Source organism: Natator depressus, chromosome 11 (assembly GCF_965152275.1).
Source record: "Natator depressus isolate rNatDep1 chromosome 11, rNatDep2.hap1, whole genome shotgun sequence".
Lineage (NCBI taxonomy): Eukaryota > Metazoa > Chordata > Testudines > Cheloniidae > Natator > Natator depressus.
Genome location: NC_134244.1, coordinates 67930324 through 67955608, shown reverse-complemented (window position 1 = coordinate 67955608; position 25285 = coordinate 67930324). Strand labels below are relative to the sequence as shown.

At 46.0% G+C, this 25285-nt stretch overlaps 1 protein-coding gene across 1 annotated transcript in view; it reads left to right on the top strand.

Annotated features, from left to right (window-relative positions):
• The window catches only part of MREG (melanoregulin), a 40370-nt gene extending 15753 nt beyond the window's left edge, over positions 1-24617 (top strand). Inside the window, exons 3-5 of the mRNA XM_074968114.1 lie at positions 20240-20330; positions 23756-23919; positions 24303-24617. Coding sequence (XP_074824215.1) covers positions 20240-20330; positions 23756-23919; positions 24303-24437 — 390 coding nt within the window. The 3' untranslated portion in view covers positions 24438-24617. The remainder of the gene's footprint in view (positions 1-20239; positions 20331-23755; positions 23920-24302) is intronic.
• Positions 24618-25285: the final 668 nt, after the last annotated feature.

Here is a 25285-nt window from a genome sequence, read left to right as displayed (position 1 = left end):
AGGACATTTATTCAGACCTGCTAAGAACATGTGAGACTGGGTGTAACAGTGCCATGTGGTGACACCTACCTAACAATATGATCACTTTTTTGCTCTTTCTAAAGACAGAGTTACACTGAAGTCTCTGGGAGCTTTATTAGAGTACTGAGTGCTGAGTCTACCCCTTTGACTATATTCATGTTTTGAATCACAATGTTCCTCACGCTTTGTTTTTAATCACTTTACTTATGCAAACAATAAAAAAAAAATCCTGGCTGAATTCCTATGAGGAATGCAGGCTCCTTCGTAGATCCCCAGGCCAGAAAGGACCGTTGTGATCTAGTTTGACCTACTGTACAGTACAGGCTATAGAACGTCTCCTAGAGCAGATATCTTGGGGTTCTTTTCTAAAACGTCCACTCTGGATTTAAAAGCAGTCAGTGATGGAGAATCCACCATGATCCCTTTTAAATTGTTCTAGCGGTTAATTACAGCCCTGTTAGGTCATTCCCAGAAGTGCATCCTTTCTGAAGCAGTACTTCTGAGACTGAAGCAACAAGTCAGCTTCCTGGAATGGGATGTACCAAGACAGAGTAATCGTGATGGAAGAGCGGATAGGGTGCGCTTACTCTGTGAATCTCCATTTGATTCACACAAGAAGGTGTCTTTTAAAGATGGGGAAACTGAGTCACAAGGAAGTGAAATGTTTTGCCCTGCATTGTGCAGATTAGTGGCAGAGCCAGCAGTAGAATCCAAAGATATGTATATGCTACAGAGACTATACTGGCACAGGTTGATCCTGGAACCTCTGCCTGTTGATTGTGATCTCCGGGCCGCTGCCTGCCCTGGCCCCACATCACTCCCGGAAGCGTCTGGCTGCTAGCATGTCTCTGCAACCCCTGGGGTGGGGAGGGGGAAGCTCTGCGCACTGTCCCTGCAGCTCCCATTGGCTGGGAGCTGCAGGGGTGGCGCTTGCAGGGGCGGGCAGCGCATGGAGACCCGCTGCCTCCCCCTGGACTGTGGAGATGTGCCAGCAGCCAGATTTTTCTGGGAGCGGCGTGGGGCCATGGCTGAGCCCCACTGCCCCGCTGGCCAGGAGCCACCTGTGGTAAGCACCTCCCAGCCAGAGACTACACCTCGCTCCCCAGCCTGGACCCCCTCCTACATGCAAACTTCCTCCCAGAGCCTGTACCCCCCACCCCCTCCCACACCCCATCACTCTGCCCCAGCCTGGAACCCGCCCGCACCAAACTCCCTCCTAGAGCTTGCACCCCTCGCTCCTGCACCCCAACCACCTGCCCCAGGCTCAGCCAATGCACATCTCACAGTTGAGAATGTTGCACTGATTTGTGACAGTCCCTGAAGGGTTTTAGATCTAAAGCCACAAATGACACTAATAAAAAGTGAAACTCATGAACTGACCAGTGGATTCTATGAGATTAGGTGCAGTGTGACCATATGACCCCTGCATCCAAACTCCATCCCAGAGCTTGCACCCTAACCCCTTTCCCCAGGCTCAGCCCGGAGCCCCCTCCCACACTCTGAACCCCTCAGTCCCAACCCAGAGCCTGCCACCCCTCCTGCACCCCAATCCCCTGCCCTAGCCCAGTGAAAATGAGGGAGGAGGGGGGAATGGAGGGAGCGGGGCCTCAGGGAAGGGGCGGGGTAGATCCTGGGTTGACTTTTTTTTTTTTTATGCACAAGATCACTTTTTGAATTTAAGATCATCTTGTGGAGACCACTGGTGTAGATGCAGCCTACATAGACAGAATGGGGGTTTTCCGTCGGTACAGAAATGCCACCTCCTTGAACAAAGCCATCTTCTGTGGACGGAAGCCATCTTCCGTTGATGTAGCTGTCTGTATGCTGGGAGTTACGTCTGCGTAGCTATGCTGGTCCAGGGTGTGGGTTTTTCATACTCCTGACTGCAGGGGTGAAAGTAATATTTAAACTCTTTCCGGTACAGGGGCCTGGCTCTGGGCCCCCTGGAGGGGTGGGGCCTCAGGTGGAAGGGGAGGGGTTGGGGTCAGCCTCCCCCAGACAGCCCATCCGCAGAGCCTGGCCCACACCGCCCAGGGCTCCAGCGGCGATTTAAAAGGGCCTGGGGCTCCGGCCGCTGCTGTGGTAGCGGCAGCAGTGGCAGCCAGGAGCCCTGGGCCCTTTTAAATCACTGGCTCTGGGGTAGCTGCCCCTTTTGTGCCCCCTTCCCCTGCTGTCGGCGGCCCTGCTGGTAGGGTCCCTACCGGCAGGGCTGCCAACGGGGGGGGGGGGCAAAAGGGGCAGCTATGTTAAAGTGCTGCCACGGCAGCGCTTAAATGTTGGCTGTGTACAGGCCGGTACCCGCTTCTTACCGATATGCCGTACTGGCCCGTGCTCGCCTACTTTCACCCCTGCCTGACGGCAGACGTAGCTAAGCGGATAGAACCTCTCTGTAGACTGGGCGTAAGTTTCTTGAGTCCCAGTCCAAAGCCTCTGAGATGTTCACACAGCGCTTTTTTGCAAACGTGGGTTAGCTTCTGTGGGTTAAAACAGCAGTGAAGAGCCAGCAACTCAGGTTAGCAGCTTGAGTGAAAGCCTATAGGAGAATTTGGGGTTGAACTCAAGCTGCTAATCTGTGTTGGAGTTGCCATGTCTTCACTGCTATTGTGTTCATAACTCCTGTTACACTTTTTTTTTTTTTTTGCAGTGTAGATGTGCTCTCTAAATCCTGTATCTTAACACATCTTTCTTGTTTTCATATTTTCACTTCAGATAACTCTGTACTATGTCAGTTTATTGACATCTATATAACTCAGAACAAAAAATGTGTGTTTGGTAACAATTGGAAACACCCTCGTTGGAGTCTCTGTGGCTGCTTCTGATTCCGGCTCCTTCTGACAGACCAGAAAAACTTGGCTTGAGAACCCAACATTGCTGTACTCTGTGCAGTAATCACATCTTACCCCAGTGAGCATTTTACAATTAGGCCGAACAGCTTCACCCTCTTCTAATGAGAGCTCAGCCCTATGAGAGAAGCAAAGGTTTGAATTGCAACACATAATGGCCTGTAAATGCTAAACAACATCTTCTTTGGGGAGCTGTTAAATTATCACTCTCCAGATGAGTGAATACGGCTCTGCTCTTCAGCTGCAGTCTGAGCAGAATAGTTCCCACAGAGAGACCTTAGGGAAGCTGCAAAGGAGATGATGCTGTCTCTGCTAGGAATGAGCAAGGTTCACATGCTGGACTGCTTGTGATCTCTCCCATGATCTGATTGTCACTGAGACTTCAGGTTTTGTGTGTCAAAATCAGTGTTAGTGAGAGGAGAATTCTCTTCTATTTCTAGGTTCTGATTCAGCAAAGCACTTAAACGTGCTTAAGTACCAATAACTTAACTGGACGTGCTTATGTGCTCTGCAGAACTGGTACCCACATGTCCTTGTCTTCCTTAAGGACCTACTAGTTCAAGCGTTTAGGGAAAGGGCCATATTCCACCACAGAGTTATTGGGCCCAATTCATGTGCTTGGTATCCACACGGAACTCTGATTTTTTTTTAGTGCAAAAAATGTGGGGTTTTTTTGTTTGTGTTTTTTTTTTTTTTTAAAGCAGCAGAGCTAACATGCATTAGCTATCCCACCTGAACAGGGTTTCTCCCATAGACAGTTACTGCCTCTTGGGGAGGTGGATTAACTATGGCGACAGGAGAAGCTCTCCCATTGGTGCAGCAGCATCTTCACTGATGCGGTGCAGCTGTGCCATACGTGAAGACAATCACGTGGTGGTGATGGTGGTGATAACGGAAGTTCTGAATAACAGCAGGTAAAGTTCTGGCCCATAATGACTTGATTAAAATAAGTATTTATAAACAGAAGCATCTGTAGTCTCTTTATTTGAGCCCACCCTTGGGATATAAATAAATTCTAAGGTTGTGACTTGTCTGAAACAAATTTTGGTACCATGAGAGCCTTGTAATTTGGGCACAAAAAGGGTCGTCTTAGCTCACTTGCCTGTGAAACGTTTTCACTGGCAGTCTTTAAATCAAGAGTGGATGTCTGAGGTACAGCATGGCTTCTAGAAAATCAGTTATGGTCTTGATGCTGGAACCACTCGGAGAAATTCTGTGGCCGGTGTTATGCAAGTGGTCAGGCTAGCTGATGTAATGGTCACCGCTGGCCTTAGAATCTATGACTCTCAGCGCACAGTGCTGTAAATCTTCATTCCTTTGCCATTGTGCACTATAGATAACTTACAGTGCTCCACAGTATACCTGTAAATAAATAAAACTGAGGTATGTGTGCTAAAGTTAATTTTGTGATGGATTATCTTGCACGTTAATGAGTAATTCGTAATGAATCTCCTAGCAGCTATGGAGCAGTGTGATCTAGTGGATAGGGCCTTGGACTATGAGTCTGGGACAGGGGTCATATTTCCAAATATGCTACTTAACTGCTATTTGAGGCTGGGTTGGTCACGTCCCTGATTTGTGTCTCCACTTCCTCACCATTAAAATAGGGGTGACCATAAGGTGGCTTCCTTTGTGAAGTGCTCTGAGATCTACAACTCAGAGCACAATGATCATGTTTATTAAGTTACTGGAGAAAGCAATGAAATGCAGAATTCAAGAGAGCTCTGCACTCAGTTCTGGCAAAGGTGGGCGTTGAGAGGTATGCAGAGACTCCGGAAGGTGGGAGTAAATTAGAAATGGTCGGCATGTTGGGACAGAGCACCTCTTTCCTGTTGTATTGTGTTAAACCATGTCTCGCATAGCATAGTCATCCAGGCTATGAGAGAGGTTTACCACGTGCCTCCTAAAAGATTCAGAAACAGAAATCTTTCATTTGTACAACTGTAAGGGCTTGTCTCCACAGGGACATCCAGAAAATTAATCCAAGTTAACTAAAGGTGTGAATGGAAAGTGGATTAGTTAAACTGCATTAAATCACCATGTGGACACACTTATTCAGAATTAAAGTAGCTTTAATTTGGTTTGCCTTAATTCACTTTAAAATAAAAGGAATTAAAGACTCTTTAATTCTGAGTGAGGGTATTCACATGGGGTTTAATGCGGTTTAACTACTCTACTTCAAATTCGCACATTTTAGTTAATTTGGATTAACTTTCCTGGAAGTGGAGACAAGCCCATATACACTGTAAGATGGGAGGAGAAAGTTACCCTTTAAATGGCTCCAATATTGATGATTTGTAAGTGTAGTTCCTTGAGTGCTGTTGTTGCACAGATGTGAGCATGTGTCACAAGCCAGCCCTCCCCCATTTAGCCTGTGTCCACTTGACTAATGTGGGTACTTCCAGCCAAAGAACTTTCACTCAGTGGGGAATCTGCCTGTTCTGAATAACAGCAGGGTAAACCCTTTTTAAAATAAACAGGGCCTAAATATCTGCTCTTTAGTAATAATCCCTAGCTCCTATCCAGCACTCTTCATCCATAGATCTCAAAGCATTTTTCAAAGGAGGTCAATATCATCCCCATTTTACAGATGGGGGAAGGTGAGGTGCAGGGAGATAACCTAGCAGGCCAGTGGCAGAACGGGAAATAGAACTTGGGTCTCCAGAGTGATCTATCCACTAAGCCACACTGCCTTCAATCATATAACACTAAGTTCTGCCAGTAAATCAAACCTGCAAAACAGGCCCTGTAACTGTCCCAGAAATATACCCTCAAACTTCCCCCAAACCATGCTTTTTGCAGCATGCCTGGAAATTAATCTAATTCAGGATTATTTAGGGTCAAGGTATAGGGAGATTTTTTTTTTCCAGAATATGAACGTGGATCCAGATTTTGCATCTGATCATGTCTCCAGTGGGCTGAACCACACCACTAGCTCACAACAACCCCTGAAGGCTGGAGCAGTACAGGTCTGGATTGGTATTTTAAAGCTTGGGCCCACATCTGATAATCTTTAGGTTGTTTGACCTAATTTCCTATGTACAGCTCCTGAGAACAGTGCTGCAAATTAATTTCAAGGGAATACAGAAACAGCTCTGAGAGAGGATTGCTTTGGCAGCATGAAGAAACCCACCTACTAATTAATAAGTTTCCATATCGGGGAGGGTATTTGATAGCATTTGTCTCTCTTCTCCTTGGCACAACTTTTTGTTCAACTTCCAGTTCTGTGCCAGTCTGGCTCATACTGAATGCTTAGGATTTCCCCACTTCAATCTGGCATTTAAAGTACTTAATACATTGCACTGATTCCATGGAACTTTTCCAGGTAAATGTTTGAACAGCTGAGTGTTCAGACCAGCAAGGCAGGCTGGTGTGTGTGTCTGCTAACACAGAACTCACACTTTCTCACAAGCCATCTGTGATACATGGAATTAGTCATCACTTCCCTTGGAGCTTTCACTGGCCTGAGACTGAGATTTCCAGCAAAGCATTACCAGTCTGATATTGGAACAGTTGCCGCTGTGGATCACTGCCTGGGACGGACAGGTTGGGAAAAGCTGAGTTGGCCAACTTGACAACTACTTGAATGTGACGTTTTTGCAGTTGTCCTGGTGTAGCCCCCTGTCTGTCATCTGGGTGTCCTTTGCTACAGTCTAGTGGCAGGTTCTTGTGAAACTTCAACATGTTGCAAAGTCTCCCTGTCTGGTCCCAGGGCTGCTGACAACCCTTTTGGGCAACTCCTATGAAGGAACAAGTCAAGTCTGAACGAAATGGATTGGCATGTTTGAGCAGCATCACAAAACTGCTTGTTACTTCACTGAAGATCATTGCCAGTGGTGTCGGGATGGCAGAGGAGGAGGAAGCAGCTACATGCTTGTAGTTTGGCCACCACTAGAGCGCTAGGATAGCACAGAAAATTCATGCAAGAAGCCATGGTTACTTCTTGGGGTACTGCAGTCTTTAGAACTGTTTCTATGGAAATTCTTATGCTCTCCACTGGTTCCTGTATCTGCCGCTCCTTAGTCTTGCACCAAGGCTCTTCTCTAGTCTTCACTGGCATAGGTCGTACCACTATATGCATGATGGAGAGGAGAAAATTATTTGGCATCTGGGGAACCAAGACTCTGAGAATAAGTAAGATCTGCCCACGATCACATGGGAAATCTGGGTGAAGCTAGGAATACGCTGCAGATGAGTGCTTTGACCATAAATCCATGCTGCCTCTTTTGTGGTGAGGTCATTTCCCTGGTTGAAGCACACTTACCACAAGTAATAACAATGAGCATTGTGGCACACCAGGCAGTATGTACTTGTGTAGCTGAATATTAACTTGGAACATTATCTGTAAGAACAGATTGTTTAATAAATGGATTTATTGATCTCCATTATCCAACTCAGCCATTAAAGGTGACCCACAAAGGGGGGGAAATACTTTTGTTACTTCTATAGGATTGATAAAATATCAGTAGGGACTTTTTAAAAATTTCCCCTGCTTATGACATTAAACATTCAGGTTTCACCCGCCCTGGAAGACTGACTGGTGAACTAGTGAAATGACAACTTACTGAATCATGAAAGTAAGCTCTGCAGCTAAGAGTGAGGATTTTTAGATTGCTTTAAAATGTTTGGGTTTCTTTTGCTAACGCCTATTTAACATCAATGTCCAATTAACATTTGGGAGAAAGGGCATCTGTGTTAAAGATCACCATGGATGAATATTCCGTTAAGGTATGAGAGCTCACAGCTCTGACACATCTAGTATAGAATCAACCAAACCTGGACTGACCAAAGTCAACATTCCTGAAATTTCTGATGGTTCGTCTGTACTGTTTTTCTCTCCCAGTGAGGTAGTAAGTCACTCAAGGGATCAGATCTTCAGCTGGTAAATTGCCATAGGTCCACTGAAGTCAAGGCCATGTGTTCGGATGCTGAATTTTCTCATTCAATAAGAATCCGGAAGCAAATTCCTCCCTCTTCCTCCCCCCAGTGAGACTATTTTCATTAATATCTGCTTTCTGAAGGGCTGTATCATTGTGCGAGTAGCAGAACAAGAAGGGTTTGCTTGCTGCCATTTGTGAGGTTCCCTATACCATTTTGTAGGAATACTACTACTCAGCCTGAGCGGTACAAGGATCAGTTAGTCAATGTTTCTGCAGAACATTGAACTAAGTATAGAAACAGAGGCACAGAGATGAAGTTACTTGTGCAGTGTGGCACAGCTGGGATGAGAACTCTCGACTTGGGAGAGCTGTGCAAAGCGTTTTCAGCTTGGGCATGAGAATCTTCTCTCCTTTTCAGGGGCTTCTGGTGCACTCAGACCACACTTCTGCAAAGCTTTGCAGAAGTTCAGACATGCTCCTTTTGGAGCCTGTCCTTCTTTAAAGCTTCCCTGGCTATTGTGGGGACAACTGCAGTTGTGTATGGTGGCTGCAGCCTGTTGTTGGGGACTGAGTCAGAAAGTTACAGGGAGTAACAGCTTAAAAGGTTGGCTTTACCGAAACCCTCTCTGGAGTTTAGATGCACAGAATCCCTTGTTTCAGAGTAGCAGCCATGTTAGTCTATATCCACAAAAAGAACAGAAGTACTTGTGGCACCTTAGAGACTAACAAATTTATTTGAGCATAAGCTTTCATGGGCTACAGCCCACTTCATCAGATGCATAGAATGGAACATATAGTAAGAACGTAGATAGACAGATAGATAGATATACACAGAGAGAGAGAGAGAGAACATGAAAAGGTGGAGTAAGAGGCTAATTAAGATGAGCTATTATCAGCAGGAGAAAAAAAACTTTTGTAGTGATAATCAAGATGGTCCATTTAGGCAGCTGACAAGAAGGTATGAGGATAATGATCCCTCACTCTCACAGATCTTGGGAGACAGACCAGTCCTTGCTTACAGACAGCTACCTCCCCCCGCAACCTGAAGCGAATACTCTCCAGCAACCACACAACAAAAACACTAACCCAGGAACCTATCCTTGCAACAAAGCCCGATGCCAACTCTGTCCATATATTTATTCAAGTGACACCTTCATAGGACCTAATCACATTAGCCACGCCGTCAGGGGCTCGTTCACCTGCACATCTACCAATGTGATATATACCATCATGTGCCAGCAGTGCCCCTCTGCCATGTACATTGGCCAAACCACACAGTCTCTACGCAAAAGAATAAATGGGACACAAATCTGATATCAGGAATCCTAACATTCAAAAACTGGTAGGAGAACACTTCAACCTCTCTGGCCACTCAGTAACAGACTTAAAGGTGGCAATTTTGCAACAGAAAAGCTTCAAAAACAGACTCCCAACGAGAAACTGCTGAGCTTGAATTAATATGCAAACTAGATACCATTAACTTGGGTTTGAATAGAGACTGGGAGTGGCTGGGTCATTACACACATTGAATCTATTTCCCCATGTTAAGTATCCTCACACCTTCTTGTCAGCTGCCTAAATGGGCCATCTTGATTATCACTACAAAAGTTTTTTTTTCTCCTGCTGATAATAGCTCATCTTAATTAATTAGCCTCTTACTCCACCTTTTCATGTTCTCGGTGTGTGTGTGTATCTTCTTACTATATGTTCCATTCTATGCATCCAATGAAGTGAGCTGTAGCTCACGAAAGCTTATGCGCAAATAAATTTGTTAGTCTCTAAGGTGCCACAAGCACTCCTGTTCTTTTTGAGAATCCCTCGGGAGTGGCAGAAGGGTGGAGTAGGAAAGGGGATGCAGTGCTAGGGACTTGCTTCTGATTCTTTTCAAAAAGCTTTGTTAGTGCAAAGGAAGCAAGAGACTCCTAGCTCAGCTTATTATTTTTATTATAGTAGCACCTACAGACCCCAGTCAAGGCCTGATTTCCCCCATTGTACTAGTCTATGTCCAGGAACATCATGAGGCAGTCCCTGTATTGAAGAGCTTCCAATCTGAATAGACAAGAAGTAAAAGGGGAACCAGAGACACAAAGAAGTGAGTGACTTGCCCAAGGTCACGGAGCAAGTTAAAGGCAGAGCCAAGAATAGAAGCGAGCTCTCTAGACTCCCAGTCCAGTGCCCCACCCACAAGACCACGCTGCCTCTCTGCTAATTCATGCTCTCGTGGTACACCCCTTCCTCCTCTTTCCCCTTGTAGTAGCAAGTGCTTGCTGCGTCCTTCCCTCAACAGCTGTACAAAGCCTCTAAAGCCACCAGCCGTGGTGTTCGAACCTAGCCAAGGGTCTCCTCCTTCCCCCTGTCACTTCCTCCCTACGCCTCATTTTCAACCCAGTGTGCTGCGATTGCTATTGCACAAGAGTCTGCCATAGGTTGTGGCAGGAGCTGTGACGCGTTCCCATACCGATGTCAGTTACCCATCAAGTGTGTGTGTTCCATTCCTTTGCTCTCGCTTGAGGCCGTGCAGCGGTGAAGTGAATCCATCATTCTGTTAAGTCTGCTGCTGTGTTCAACAGGTGCAGACGTTAAATGGCCCAACATTTAGGGAAAGGGGTTCAATTTATTTAATTTTCATAGAAGCAAAACCAACTTAACTTCCTAGAGGAAAGAAGCTGCTAGTGAAGCCCCCTAGTGAGCGTTTTCCCAGGGTCTCTTCTCATGGTCGTGCTTTTGTGCGTTGTTTACAAAAACTCTTCAGTCTTGTTTCAGCCCTTTGTATGCCCCTTTAGATTCAGAAAGGGAAGGGACATTTATATGGATAAAAAGAATACCCAGAGTTAATGCTAACAAATGCTAGTTAATGCTAACAAAAGTGTTAGATGGATATTAAACCAAACGCTTATCAGAAATGTCCCAGACAACAACCTGCAGTACACATAGCAATTCCAACTAGGCTGTAGCCACGTGCACCCTCTAATTCATTAACGAGGACGGTTTGATGGCTTCAAAGGTTGTAACAAGATATGGCACCTTCCACTTTTAGGTCACTAGTTCTGTCCAGCCCATATTAATATTAACTGCCTCTGTTAACCATCAAGCAGTTAGAGGCTAATTAGACGTAAGTTGGTCTTTGGCCTGCGCTCTGTGGACAGTCATTAAAATTGCCCTCACCTCTGAACGTCCAGTCCCGGGCAGAAGCCAAGGAGTGATCCTCAGGATAAGTTCACCATGAGATGGCATTGTTAGATTCTGCAATGTTTAAGGCATTAGAACATCTAGTCTGACCTTAATAACACAGACCGTAGTGTTTGACCCAGATATCCCAGCGCTGAGCCCAATAACTTGTGTTTGACCAAAATCTATCATCCAGAAAGGCAGCCAATCTGGATTTGAAGACAGCCAGAGATGGCGAATCCGCCCCTACCTAGCTGCACCACAGGTATTGCTGAGCAGCAGATTCTGCGTAAAGGTGAGATGAAGCTATTGCCCAGGCGGTGTGGGGCGGGGGGGAGAGTGTGCTGTATCCGTTCAATGTTAATGGAATAATTCAGTGCCTAAAGATTTGAAAAGAAAGCAGCAGCCTTGTTTCTAAACAAAACAGACAATGGAACCAATTCTGCTGTTCCGCTGGGGTAAATCAGGAGTAGCTCCTTTGACACGAATGAAATTGCTCTTGGTTTACATTAGAGAGCAGATTTTGGCCCAGTAACTCTAAGTATAATTAAAAACAGACCTGAATGAACATTGCTTTGCTGCAGATGGGTTCTAGCAAGGTCCCCTTTAACATAAAATTCAGGTGGAGAGAGAGAGATCAGGGTTTCTGGAGTGATTAGTATACAGCAGTGATTTTCAACCTTTTAACATTTGTGGACCCCTAAACAATTTCGAATGGAGGTGCAGACCCCTTTGGAAATCTTAGACATAGTTTGCAGACCCCCCAGAGGTCCACGGACCACACGTTGAAAACCACTGGTATAAAACAATAGGGTACAAACACTTTCCACCCATTCAGGGCTCCTAATAATAGAAACTAATTATTGGATTCAACTCAAATGAGCAAATAGTTTGTATATTAAAAATGTATTTGTCTAAAGAGGTCAGAGATTCACTGCTTATTTTTTGCAGAGACCCTTCCTTCCTTCCTTCCTTCCTTGTTAATACTTTGGGTCATGAGGACGCTGGGAGGATTCCAAGGGATCTCTGCCAAAAAGGGCCAAGGCAGTATGTGCCTCACACTGGGAAGGCTGAGGTTTGGGGGTTGTTTTTGCTCTCTGGGTTGCAGTCAACTTCTCCTCGAGCTCTCACTTACAAACTGCAGTCTCTTCTTCAGTTAAATAATCTTTTTCCCTTCTCACCAAGCCAGAGTTCACATCCTAGTGTCCAGGGTGCGTCACAAAAGAGAGGACTTCCAGGTTATTACTGTATCCTCTCCTTTTCAGAACTTAAATGGCGTATCAGGTCATGTGCAAAACTGGAACAATGAGGCCATTTTCAGGCTCCAAGGGAGGAGGTGGGGAAGGGAAACACCTCTGCTTTGCTTTGCCAATCAGTGAATAGCACCAATACTCTCTTAGCTAAGAATGAAGGATTTCTTCCTATTCCCAGGCTGGGGGAAAAACCAGCCTACGCTGCTGTGTGCTGATCTGAATTTCCCCTGCTCTCCTGGCATAAATTCTTGACTATCTTAACATCCATGATCCTCTCATTCAAAATCATAATCTCAGAGGAGTTCCTTTGGTTATATTTGAGCAATGGAGGGAAACAGATGATTCACTTGGAGCGCTGCTGTCTTGACTTGGCTGTCTGCACGCAGAAGTAGTACAGAAATGTCCTGTCTGTAACCGGAGAAGCTCGGGGCCAACATTTTCAAACCTGATGCCTTAAGTTTGGATCGTAATCAGAGTTAGTTGCTGAAAGAGTGTCACCCTCAAGTCAGGACCTCTTAAAAATCAGGACACTTCTAATTAGGAGTCTAACCTTAGCACCTAGGTTTACATTATTTTTTGGTGTAAGTATCTAATCCCATTTGTTACAAACAAATGAAAATACTTGAGTCACCTCAGTGGTTTGTAGGTACAAAAGAACATTTCAATTAAGTGACGTCTTAAAGTGACTTTCTTAAAGGCTGCTTTGCTTGTGTACCTCAAGGGCCTGACCCAGTTCTCAATTAAAGCAATAGAAGTTTCCCCCACTGATTTGAATTGCTGGATCAGGGCTTAAACTGATATGTGCTCCTGTGAGATAGAAATCTTGCCCAGGATGCTGCATATCTGGGAAACGAGGTTCTGATCTTACTGGTCTGATAGACAGCCAGAGATCAGCTCGTACTACACGGTGAATTCATCTGATTTCGCAATGTGATTGTGACATGCATGGATTGTGACATGGAAACAGGATTTTTAACCATCATTCAAATTCAAGAATTCAAACCAGACTTAGGCCAGGAAAACACTTGAAATTGAAAATCACTCTTAACCATATAATGCCACCTTGGATAACAACTGTATGTCGGCAAGTGCTAGGGCTAACACACATGTTGGTATTAGACCGGGGTGGGCAAACTGTGGCCCGCGGGCTGGATCCAGCCCCTCGGGGCTTTGGATCCGGCCTGCGGGATTGCCACCGCCGCAGGCTCTGCGCCAATCCTGGAAGCAGCCACACCACGTCCCTGCAGCCCGTGGGGGTGGAGCAGCAGAGGGCTTTGCATGCTGCTCTTGCCCGTGGGTACCTCCCCAAAGCTCCCATTGGCCAAGAACAGGTTACTGTGGTCAATGGGAGCTTTGGGGGAGGTACCCACAGGTGAGGGAAACACGCCGAGCCCTCTGCTGCCCCACCCCACCCCAAGGGACCATGCAGGGACGTGGTGCCGGCCGCCTCCCGGAGCAGTGGGGGGCCAGGGCCGGGGAAGGCATGCAGAGAGCCTGCCCTGGCCCCAGTGCGTGCCACTGCCACCCCGGAGCTGCTCTAGGTAAGCAGCACTGGGCTGGACCCTGAACCCCTCCTGCACCCCAACTCCCTGCCCTGAGCCCCCTGCCACCCCACACCCCTCCTGCACCCCAACTCCCTGACCTGAGCCCCCTCCCAAACCCTGCACTCTGCCCCTGCACCCCAACCCCCTGTCCCAAGCAATTTCCTCTCCCAGATGTGGCCCTCAGGCCAAAAATTTTGCCCACCCCTGTATTATACACTTCATTATACAGAGAAATTCTAACTTAAGGTACTGTAGATAGTGCCTATGTATGATTTCAGTGGGAGATGTATATGAGTGACAACTGAGTGTGTGTTTTATGGCTTGGCTTCTTTATAACTTTCAGACCAATGAGGCAGGCAATAGGAGGGATTAGTGCCTCTGTTTTTATCTAGGATTCTGCTTCCTAGATGGGGGTCACTTTGTGCGGTCTCTTCTTCCCCGAGACCTGGTCACGGTTCCAGCTTGGTTTGTTCCCTATTCAGAGTCCTTGAATCCGTTCTAAGTTAATTTCCTTTGATACCGCCCGCAGGCTACTGAGGATCTTGCTAGATGGTTGTTGCTAGTCCTCTCACATACTATAGCTGTCCAGTTCCAGGAGTGGTGAGCCTGGAGTTCTGCTCTGATGTCACCAACTTCAAACTCACAGGGCCAGACATGTGACTGAGGAGCACTTAGTGCAGCTGGGTGGGCCAGTGTGTAGAAAGTGGCCTTCAGCCACTTTTGCACTCCCTGATCTTGGAGCCACTCTTTACCAGGCCAGTCCCCAGGGAGAAGTGAGACCAGCCTGCAGACTGCTGGGGCTGCCAGAATCATGGGGATGGTTCTCTTGGTCCAGGTGTCCCCGTCCCAGTTCTAAACCCAGGTGTGGTGATAACTGCAGGGCTGTTTCTATTCTTGGCTCTTTTTCTGGCTCATGTGCCTATGGTTCAGTGCTGTGCTGGAGTTCAGCTTTAGTCACACATTGGCATTGTGACAAGATGGCAACAAGGAGAAAGGGCAGCGAGGGCTGGTGACTGCCAAGTAATGAGCAGAGAGAATGCACCTACTTGGTACTGTGCTGGAAACTGGGGCTGATACGTTCAAAATCAGTTAAGGGATTTAGCTCCAAATTCCATGGACTTCAGTGGGACAGGTGTGGCTAAATCCCCCTCCTTGGCTAAACTAACAATCTCTGCCTACAACTCTTATGCATTACTAAGGTAAGATCTGGATTCCTGGTTCTGTAAACCTAGCTTATCACAGACGCAAGGAGTCAGCAGCCCACACCCACCTGCCTCTGTGACGTGGCAGGGTGAGGGAGTTGGTTAGTGAGTCAGGAGAAAATGAATGAGACATCCTTGTCTTCATCCTTTCTTGCCTGAGCCTCAATTTGATGGACCACTCCCCACCCTGCTCTAAATATGACTGGTACCCAAATGTCTTGAGTCATCAGTGGAAGAACATGGTGTCCTTCCACTCAGAGCACTCAGGGCACCCAGGGCCCTTCCCCATTCCAGTACAGAGGCGCACACAGTAATTACACAAGATGCTCTAAGTATGAATGTGCTAGACATGCAATATGGAAACATCACATCCCGTTTGTCTCCTAGTAACACGCAGGTGTTATCACGAGTCATTTGAGGTAGAGCTGGTATTGAGGGCTATAATGTCAGGCAAACTTCACTTCCATTATCAGACCCTGTTTACAGTTGCCTTTAGCTTTACCGTACTGTAATAGTTCAGGCTGAAATTTCCTTTGTTGGGTGTCTGCCTCAGGTTAATCTTTTTTTCCAGAGGGGTTGTGGGGGAGGGAGTTGTTCAGCCGACTCCAATTTCTTACAGTAACTTCACTGAAAAGCTCAAGCATGCCCAAGCTTTGCAGCAGGGACTTGATATTTGGCAGGAAGGTTGTCCTAGGGCCAGGGATGTGGCTTTGCTTGTGAAAGTCTGGGCAGGTTCTAATCTTCTGACAATTTCGGTTCCCACAAGCTCGGAAGAGAAAACAGTGGTGACATCTCTGAATAGTCTGCCTTCACTGAGCACCCTCCATCACCTCCCAGCACAGTTGCTATGTGCCAGCTAGACTATGCATGTGCCATCCCCGCTATTGTCCCTACGCGTGCTGCATTCAAGAGCTGCTGGGGCTGAGCAAGACCTGAGCACCACTGTGGCCTCTGGACCCAAACTGAGAGCATGAAGATTCTCTGTGTTCTGTGCTGCAGGTGCTGAGGCAGTGAGGAGGAGCCGTCAGTCTGAGTAGAATTCAGAGGTGTGAGAGCCATGGGTTGGGGAACCAAAAGTCTCGGGGGGTTGGGGGCAGAGAAAGCAATTTGAGGATGAGTTGGGGCAGAAGGATCTGTAACCCCCAGAGCGCGCACACCCTTCCAGAACTGGGCCTAGAACCCAGGATTCCTGAGTCTCAACATTTCCATGCAGGCTAGTAAACAGCTGTGAGACCCAGTGGCAAAGAGTGTCTCATCCCCTTGTATGGGCTGCTCCACACAGGAAAATAACAGCCTACTACTGCTATCAGTTACTCTTTTAGCTCAGTGCTGTGGATCTAAACATCTCAACCTTGCTGATGACTCTGGGGGGTAGAGGGGGGGTGTCAATATGGTTCCATGGAATGGAATTTCTGCTTTTCTGTTTCTCTTTCTTTCTGTGTTTTTGCTGCAGAACTCTTGGGGGGTGGAGTGGGCTGGAGAACTAGGGAGGCTCTGTCCTCCCAAGAGCAATAAAATCTAGTAATTGAGAGCGCATGGGATTTTTGGATATTTTTGTTTTAATTCCAAACTTTTAAAAAACACTTGAAAGGAATGTGTGTATGTGAAAGATTAAAACATGTCTGACCTATCAATTCAGAGCAGAGACCGAGCCCACTCCAATTGTCCAATCCTTCTGCTAACTATGATATTTCTGGGTAAAAAACAAACAGAACCCCATGCTCCATCTGCACTCACGCTTGATCAAAATACCTAATTGGTTTTAATTCACAACTCCCCCCCCCCGCCTTATTTCAGTGCAAGTTCGTGGGGTGAACACTTGCTTTGGATTAAGAATGTCCCTAATTCCCTTTAAAAATCCCAACATACCAAATCAAAATAGGACAGAATGTGAAGTTTTTGGTTTTGTTTTTTTAACCTGGTTTGAATTAAAACCAATTTTGTTATTTTGGAGCAAATTTAAGCAAAAGCAGCCTTTAGGAAAAACCAGAACAAATATTTAAAGTGGTTTTTAATGCCTGCTTAAATTTAAAAAAAAAAAAGGGGGGGGGGAGGAAATGGGACATGATCCCAATATCTGCTGGTCACCTTTAAAAGCTAAATTAGCATTTACCTATTAGTAATTACCTATTAAAAATGAGAAGTTTCTCTTGCAGACTTTCTGTGTAATTGTAGGAAAATTATCAACATAATGCATTTTACTGGCAGATCACTCTCCCTTCTTTAATTGATCCTGACATGCTCTATAATTTTAGTTAATGGCTCTTAAATTTCTGGAAATTAGGTCATATAAAAATTACTCTAATTAAAATGGCATGTTAATGAACAAGATGTATACAAATGTGCAGGGAAAGGTACATTGTATACAGCTGCTCTGTAACTCTTTATTAGAATGGTGAAATGGGATTTGAAAGTCAGACATACAATGCAGGTTTCTGATTGGCTGTTGGTGACATCTGTCTCCTCTGTAATGGTTAAACATATGGATCTGATCTCACATATGTAATTTAACTGGTTTTGATTGTAATGAAATGTCCAGGTGTTTGCAACCCCCCTCCCCCAGCCCCAGTCCTTCTATAGATGGCTTTGTGCCTTTCTAAGTGAGGTGTCTGTTTTGTTTTTAGAGGAGGAAAGTGTGTGTATGGGGTGGTTATGGGGATTGGAGAGAAGCTGAAGCATCATTGCTTAAACTTTCCAAAAGTCTTCACCCTGTGAGCAGAGGTCAGACTTGAAATATACAGCCCAAAAGATGAACGTTATGAGTAACTGGGACGAAGTGATTGATCACATAAGTTTACTAGCACATTTATTTGAGCATAAGCTTTCATGAACTACAGCTCACTGCATCCGATGAAGTGGGCTGTAGCTCACGAAAACTTATGCTCAAATAAATTTGTTAGTCTCTAAGGTGCCACAAGTCCTCCTTTTCTTTTTGCTGATACAGACTAATACGGCTGCTACTCTGAAACCAGTCATAAGTTTACTAGTGATTTTTGATGGAGAATGAATACAACTAGGAAAGTGATCTGAATTCAATTCCATTTTCTGTATCAAAGGTCTGGATTACCAATCACTTAACCTGTGCAAATCCACAGACTACAAAGGTGTTTGCATAATTGGAAGACAGTGTGGCCACAGGACTTACTGAACTTTATTGTGCTGATTTGATAAGGTGAAAAGAATCCAGTTGGATTTTTAGACCCTAGGTTGAATTCACATAGGGCTGGTGGTTACTTGTAAACTGAGTGCATTAAATAGGGAAATAATTAAGAGATGAAAAAGATTGACACCTGTCCACCCCGTGATGCCATTTTTACACAGTTCATTTTGCAGAGTAGAACCTAACGTTCAGGTATCCATTTAACATGCTTATATTAGTAATCACGGGTAGCAAAGGACAGAGTGTATTTTGGATGACCAGTTACTATGTTAAATGGATACTTTAATGTATAAGGGGTCCAACTCAACCTCAAATATACAACTGCATACTTGTATCAGAGGTCAGAACCGGGCCACCTGCACTGTGGGAGTGCCGTGATTACTAGGGGAATCTTACTTTGGTTGCATTTCCTGACTGGTGTGTGCACAGTTTTGATGTTCTATAAATAAGCGTTGGCATTTAATCTCTTTAATGTCAATTGAAATACTAATGCACAAATAGCTATACTAATGTCACTTTTACGGTTCCAGGGTCAAAAGTTTACTCAGGTGTGGGATACCAGATTAAAAGATTAGTATAAAACGACACTAAAAACATAGATATTTTGTATTCCGCAGCACAACAAATTGCATAGTAACTCTAAATTGAATGGAAATCGCATCTGCAAACCCAGTTGTTCAGTCATTTTTAACTGACTTTTAATGTTCAACACTAGCTTGAAGACTAGTCCTCAGTACCGATAAGTCCTGGCTTGTAAAAATCAGCCATTTCTGACTTAAGCATGGACAAAACAAATATCTTGCTTTTTTGGCTATTTAAATAATCATGGCCCAGGTTTTCTAAAGGGCTCAATTTCCATTGTTCTCTAAGCACTTCTGAAAATCTTCATTTAGGTGCCCAAATAGGAGCTGAGCTCTTCTGCAAATCTGGCCCTGGCCTAATTTGAAATGTGTCACTGGGTTATGCTCAAGCTTTAAAAATAACCACAAATTCTGTGGGTTGTGATCAGACATGGAAAATTGCAAGCAGAAGGTGCCATTTCTTTAGAAGTTAGAAGCCTGGGAAAATAAGTTGCAATGGAAGGTCTGGTATAACTAGGTAAGAGATCATCACAGGAACAGCTTTTTGTGTCTCCAAATTCCAGGAAAAGCTCTTTGATGGGAGATATCTCTAGGGTTTCAGCTGCACTTCAGACCAACTGAGTGGGAGTGGGAATGAACCAGTCCCCTCCAGCACACCTTGTTCTGCATCCTAGGACAGCATTGCGAACCCAGGAGGGGGCTGGGCTCTGTTTCTAGATTGTTCCCCTCTTTGTTTCCCCTGCCCAAAATGACGAGTCCATTTTCAGCTATTGGACCCAAAATCATGGGTAAAGTTTTCAAAAATTATAGACTAAATTCTGCAATACAGTACAACTTGAAGACCACAGAGTTTCTTAGGGATTATACCAGCGTAACTGAGGCCAGAATACATTCACGAGGAAATTTAAGTTTAACTAATGTTGAGTAGAGCTTGTCCATGTTTTGAAGAGATCAACCTAACTTCCATTGAAATAAATGGGAGTTATGTCAGTGACTTCAGTGGGCAAAGAACTGGGTCCAACTCAGACCGGCTGAAATGTTCTAGTCCATTTGTTTTTGATGGGGAAAAAATGGCCTTTTCTGGGGGTGGAGGAATGGAAGTGTTCTGGTTTTTCAACAGAAATAGAAGCGTTTTGTAGTTTTTAGCTTTCTGTTCTTGATTTTAAAACAACAACAACCTTGTTTCAGCATTTTTTCAGTGACAATACTTCGCACTTTTCAGCCAGCTGTAGGTCCACTGCTATAGAAAGATGAGCACGTATTTTAAAATGCAGTTACACTAAGCCTTGTGATTGGAACTTAGTTAATTATGTTGATGCTTGAGCCAAACTCATGCCCATTCTCCCACAGATGTACTGACTCCAGTGGCAAGAAGATTAAAATAGGAAAAAATGATTTTAGTTGGTAAAGTAAGCAGCTATGGCCATAAATCCACACTGGGAACAGACCTGTGGAGTGAGACGTTACTCTGTCATAGACCTATGAATGTAGCTGGGTCGCTGGGAGTAGAAATCACTGGAAAAGAGCCAGGTGGGATGAGCCATACAGAGTGAAGAAGGCTGAGTCTGTTCTCCCCTTGCCTTGCAGGAATGGCAAAAACTGAACTACGACATCTATACCTTGCGGCAAATCCGAAGGGAAGTAAGAAGCAGATGGAAACGTATTTTGGAAGAATTAGGTAAACTCGAGGTCATGGCTATTTTATTTGCAGCAGCACAGCTGTTCAGCAAAGGTTGTTACTGATGCCTTCATATCTTGGGGTAATCTTCCAACCCCCCCCCCCTTCTTTTGTTTTAAATAGATGCAAAATGACAGAGCCACCAAGGCTTCACTGAAGAGGGGTGCAGTTGGAAAGAGGTAGTGCAGAGGGACACTGGGTCCTTTCCCTCCCACCTGCCGCACCGTGCAAAGGAGTGCCATCCTATGGCTCTCTGCAGCAGCTCATGGGTGGGCGAGCTTGGAGGAGGGGTCTGGCCACTGGCTCTTGTGACAAAGTTCCTCCTGTGCCTTGGTGGGTTCTGCACTCTCTGGCAGATTTGCTCACCTCAGAGGTTCACGGCAGTCCTCCGTTTGGCTCCTTTTGTTAGTGGCACGAAGCTGCCGTTCGCTCAGCTAACCTCATCACTGGCCAGCATGGGGAAAAGGAGGAGAACAATCCCCACAGTCTCTGCTGGCCCACCTAATGGGTTGGGAGACAGGCCAGAGACCTTCCCCTCTGGTGGCACCCACAGTCCAGGTCAACTCCTCTTATATCAAATAGAGAGTTGGGGGTGGGGGAAATAGGGGGAACCCAGGCCTGCCCTCTACTCCGGGTTCCAGCCCAGGGCCCTGTGGATTGCAGCTGTCTATAGTGTCTCCTGTAACAGCTGCGTGACAGCTACAACTCCCTGGGCTACTTCCCCATGGCCTCCTCCCAACACCTTCTTTATCCTCACCACTGGACCTTCCTCCTAATGTCTGATAACGCTTGTACTTCTCAGTCCTCCAGCAGTACGCCTACTCACTCTCAGCTTCTTGCACGCCTTTTGCTCTCAACTCCTCGCACGCACCTCACTAACTAAAGTGAGGTCCTTTTTAAAACCAGGTGGCCCTGATTAGCCTGCCTGTCCTAATTGATTCTGGTAGCTTCTTAATTGGCTCCAGGTGTCCTAATTAGCCTGCCTTAATTGGTTCCAGCAACTTCCTGATTGTTCTGGAACAACCCATTATCTTACTGAGGGAAAAGGGATCTGCTTAATCTGGGGCTAATATATCTACCTTCAATCACCCACCTGTAGCCATCTGGCCTGACCCTGTCACACTCTGTAAACTCTGGGTGGGTCCACTAGTCAAAAAATTGCCTAGGGTGGTTACACAGAGTGGCAGTAGGTGCTCCACCAGATAGGAAAGGGGGTGTCCCCTCTACCCTGCCACAACATGCATGGTGTTTGTCTATTTGATGCCTGCATAATGATGTGGTATACAATATACCCCCATTTATCCAAACCCCTATTATCCAAACCGCCGTGTTAATCCAGATCCATTCGCTGTCCCCCATGCATCTCAGGGCCAGGACTGTGAGGAGGAGGAGGAGTCCCCATCTGTGGGGGAGCCCACCCTGTTGAATGGCTCCTGTGGCAGAACCTGGAGCCCTCTGCAGCCTCTCTGGTGCAGGAGTGAGCGAGCAGTGCTGTGACAGGTGAGCTGCAGAGGGCTCCTGGTGACACCCAGTACCTGCAGGTGCAGGGGAGGGCCAAGGATCTGCAGTCCTAGCAGAGTCCTACCCAGGGGTTTCTGCTCCTTGTGCCTGCAGGAGTTGGATGTCACCCACCCTGTGGCAGTGCAGGGAGCCTCTGCAGTCCTGCTGTCATGGGAGTGGGGCAGAGACCCTGGCCAGGACTGCAGAGGAGAAGGATGAACCCCCAGTCATGGGGGAGGCCACCCTGTTGCTGAATGGCTGGCTGGGTCCAGCTCCCTTGATTAACCAAATTCCTGATTATCCAAATAAAATCCCTGTCCCCAGGCTATTTGGACGATCGGGTCAGGGATTACCCTGTCTTTTTAAGAGCAAGGCAGCTCAAAATGAAAGAGCACTGATTTCTTTAAAACTACATTTTTCCCAGATCTCTTTTTCTGATGAAAGTGATGTGAAATTATCCATTTTCCTCCTCTGGTTAATACCAGCAGATCTGAAGAACTGTAAAGAAATTTTAAATAGGGTTTAAATGAATAAAACTGCTTGGCAATGCCCTTTTCTTTCCACTGCTTTGCCCAGTTGTCCTGGAAAGAGTTAAATCCACCTTGTGATCCAAACACATCTGGCTGGTCCTCTGGAGGAAACTGCAATGATATGTGGGGCCAGGGTCCCCATGGCCTTGTGTAGTTCTTGACATCTGGGCAAGATAGATGCAAAATTCTGGCAGATCAGGAAGGCAGTGATTTGGACTACGCATGTGGAAGTCTATCTCGGGCACAGGGGAGCTGCATCCCTTGGGTGTCCGTTCCTGGGCTTTTTGCCTTTGCAAGGACATGACCACTAAGAGCAAAGGAATTTATTTTCCCAGACGTGATGATGGAGGGAATCTTTTATGCACTGAAACTGTAAATCATTGTTAACCTTTATCAACCAGACTTGGTTAGCTCCTACATACCGCTTATCTCAGAACCATAGTGCCCTGCGTCCTTGGATATAAAGTACTATACATTGAAAACTATACTAGCACTAACACCCCTGTGATGTACAAAAAATCCTCAGTCTTACAGACTGCGGTGGAGGAACATGAGACACAAAGCACAGGATTTGATGGGCCTACACAAAGTCAATAGCAAAACTAGATATAAACCCCCCAGATCTCCTGACTCCCAGTCCCACGCTTTAACCACAAGCCCAGACAGACTTTGCAGCGTCATAAAGGTCCTACTGATGATCTCACACTTCCTGGGGCCAGGGTTATGGGCAGATCATGAAGATTTCGTTCCAAGTCGCTTCCTTCCCACAGATGCTACTCTAATTAAAAAAACAAAACAAAACCATGCTGACTGTTTCAGTACCAAACAACCACCTGGATGTTTACTCTTGCAGTGTTGCTTTTCCCCTTCGGTTGGTTGGGGGCGTTTTTTGGCCCGAGAGGTGCTGAATATGTTCAGTTCTATCAGCAGCTCTGGGACTTGCTGGATCATGAAAAGAGCAGGGCACCCAGCCTAGACTGAATGTACTCGCTGTCTATGCACACAGGGAGCAGGCGAAGACTGAATCAGCACAAGTAAAGATGCCCCTTAATCGGGAAAGCACAATGCATGTGTTGCAGTTTTAAATGTTATCTCACTGGTGGCCTCCCGTTCACCCTACAGCAAGGGTACACAGTGGAGCCTGCTCAGAGGAAATGCTAGTTCATTTTATCCAAGCATGTTTTATTTTTTCCTGTCATGGGGTATAAAATAGGAACACTAAAAGGCAAACACACAAGGCAGAGGGGGAATAGCGAACCTTCAAATATATACCGAGCTGTCTACTAGCTGAGAGCTGGATTGGGTTGGTTGGTTCTTTGCAGTAATGTTATTGCCCACTTACATCCTGCCATGTTTTGTGCCTTTCATTTAAACTGGACTGATCGTCTGTCCTAGGGTTTCAGAAGGAAGCGGACTCCCTGTTATCGGTGACTAAACTTAGCATCATCAGCGATTCTCAGAACATGAGCAAAGCCCGGGAGATCCTGTTAAAGATCTCTGAGGAGACAAACATTTTCCCAAACAGCTGGGAGCTCTCTGAGCGATACCTCTTTGTGGTGGTAGGTAGCTAACCATTCCTTTCTTATCTAACCCCCTCTGTCTCTGCTAATGAGGTCACAAAAGTGGCACGAGTAGTGAAATGCACAGGATCAAAGCCCCGTGTACCTCAGTCTCCCAGATATGACTGTTCAGTCCAAGATTGCACTGGTGGCCTGCTTGGGCACAAATAGAAACATGTCTGCACTATAGACCATGAGCCTGATTCAGCTGAGAGTTACTCTAGTTTTATGCCATTATTTCTCTTGGAGACATGACACTGGCATGACACCGTGAAGGATGAGGCCTTATGTCTTTTCAAGCCTGTCTGAGAGGGCATTTTTGAATGGAAACTGTTGCAAAGTCAGGGATACCAGCAATTCTGACGACTCCTTTATTTTCACAGGATCGTCTTATTGCACTGGATGCTGCTGATGAATTCTTTAAGATGGCCAGCATCGCCTACCCAAAGAGACCCAGGGCAGCGAAAGTGGAAGACAATCCGAAAGAAATGCAGCACGTCCTTGCTCCATTGCCCTGAAGAGACTGCTTGGGCAGGAGGTGTGCTGGATTTCCTTTCCCTCACGGGAGCTGGCGTACTCACTGAGGTTAGCCAAAGTGATGTGATTTCTTTCCTTCAGAGGACATGAGTGGATCCACAAGAGCAGAGTGCCCAAGTAAAATGACTTTATTGTGAGCATGGAGCGCAAGGGTGGCACAATCAAAAAGATCCAGGGGGGCTAAGAGTGGGCCTTGGTGCAGGGATGCCTCTCAGTGGAAAGGAGCAAGTGCTGCTATGAACCAGAGTTCTGCGGGTGGAAGAATATGAGAGACCAGTGTCTGAGCAAGGACGTGGGTGTGTGTTTGGGGAGGAGGGAACCCACTGTACAAAGTGTTGCAAAGGCTGGGATGCCTCTAGTTAGAGCAGCATATAAAGTTCTGTATTTCCGGTGGCTTCCAGTGGCATCTCATAACTGGATGTTCCCTACATTGTCCTTTGTAGTCAGGAGAACCTCTGAGAGACTATTTATTTTAACCGCCTTTGACTAGAAACGTATTCAACCTCTCTCCATGGTGGTCTCATCCCTCCACCAAAATGGACTGTATTGTGCATTATGTAAATGATACTTTATCTTCCCCAGTTCCCTCAGCAGCCAAGGTAAGACACATGGGGGCTGATCACACTAGGCAGTGGGAAGGTTCAATAGGCAGTGAGCGGGTGAGTAAGTCTGAGTGGATTTAGTTGCATGTGTCAAGGACTGCCCTTGTCCAGTGATGCAGTCAGATTCCGATGCGGGTCTGATTTCCCATTTCGTCAGCAGTGCTACAGGAAGAGAATATCCCTTCCCTTCTTATTTATTCAGCCCTGTAGCTACTCTTAAAAGTGGT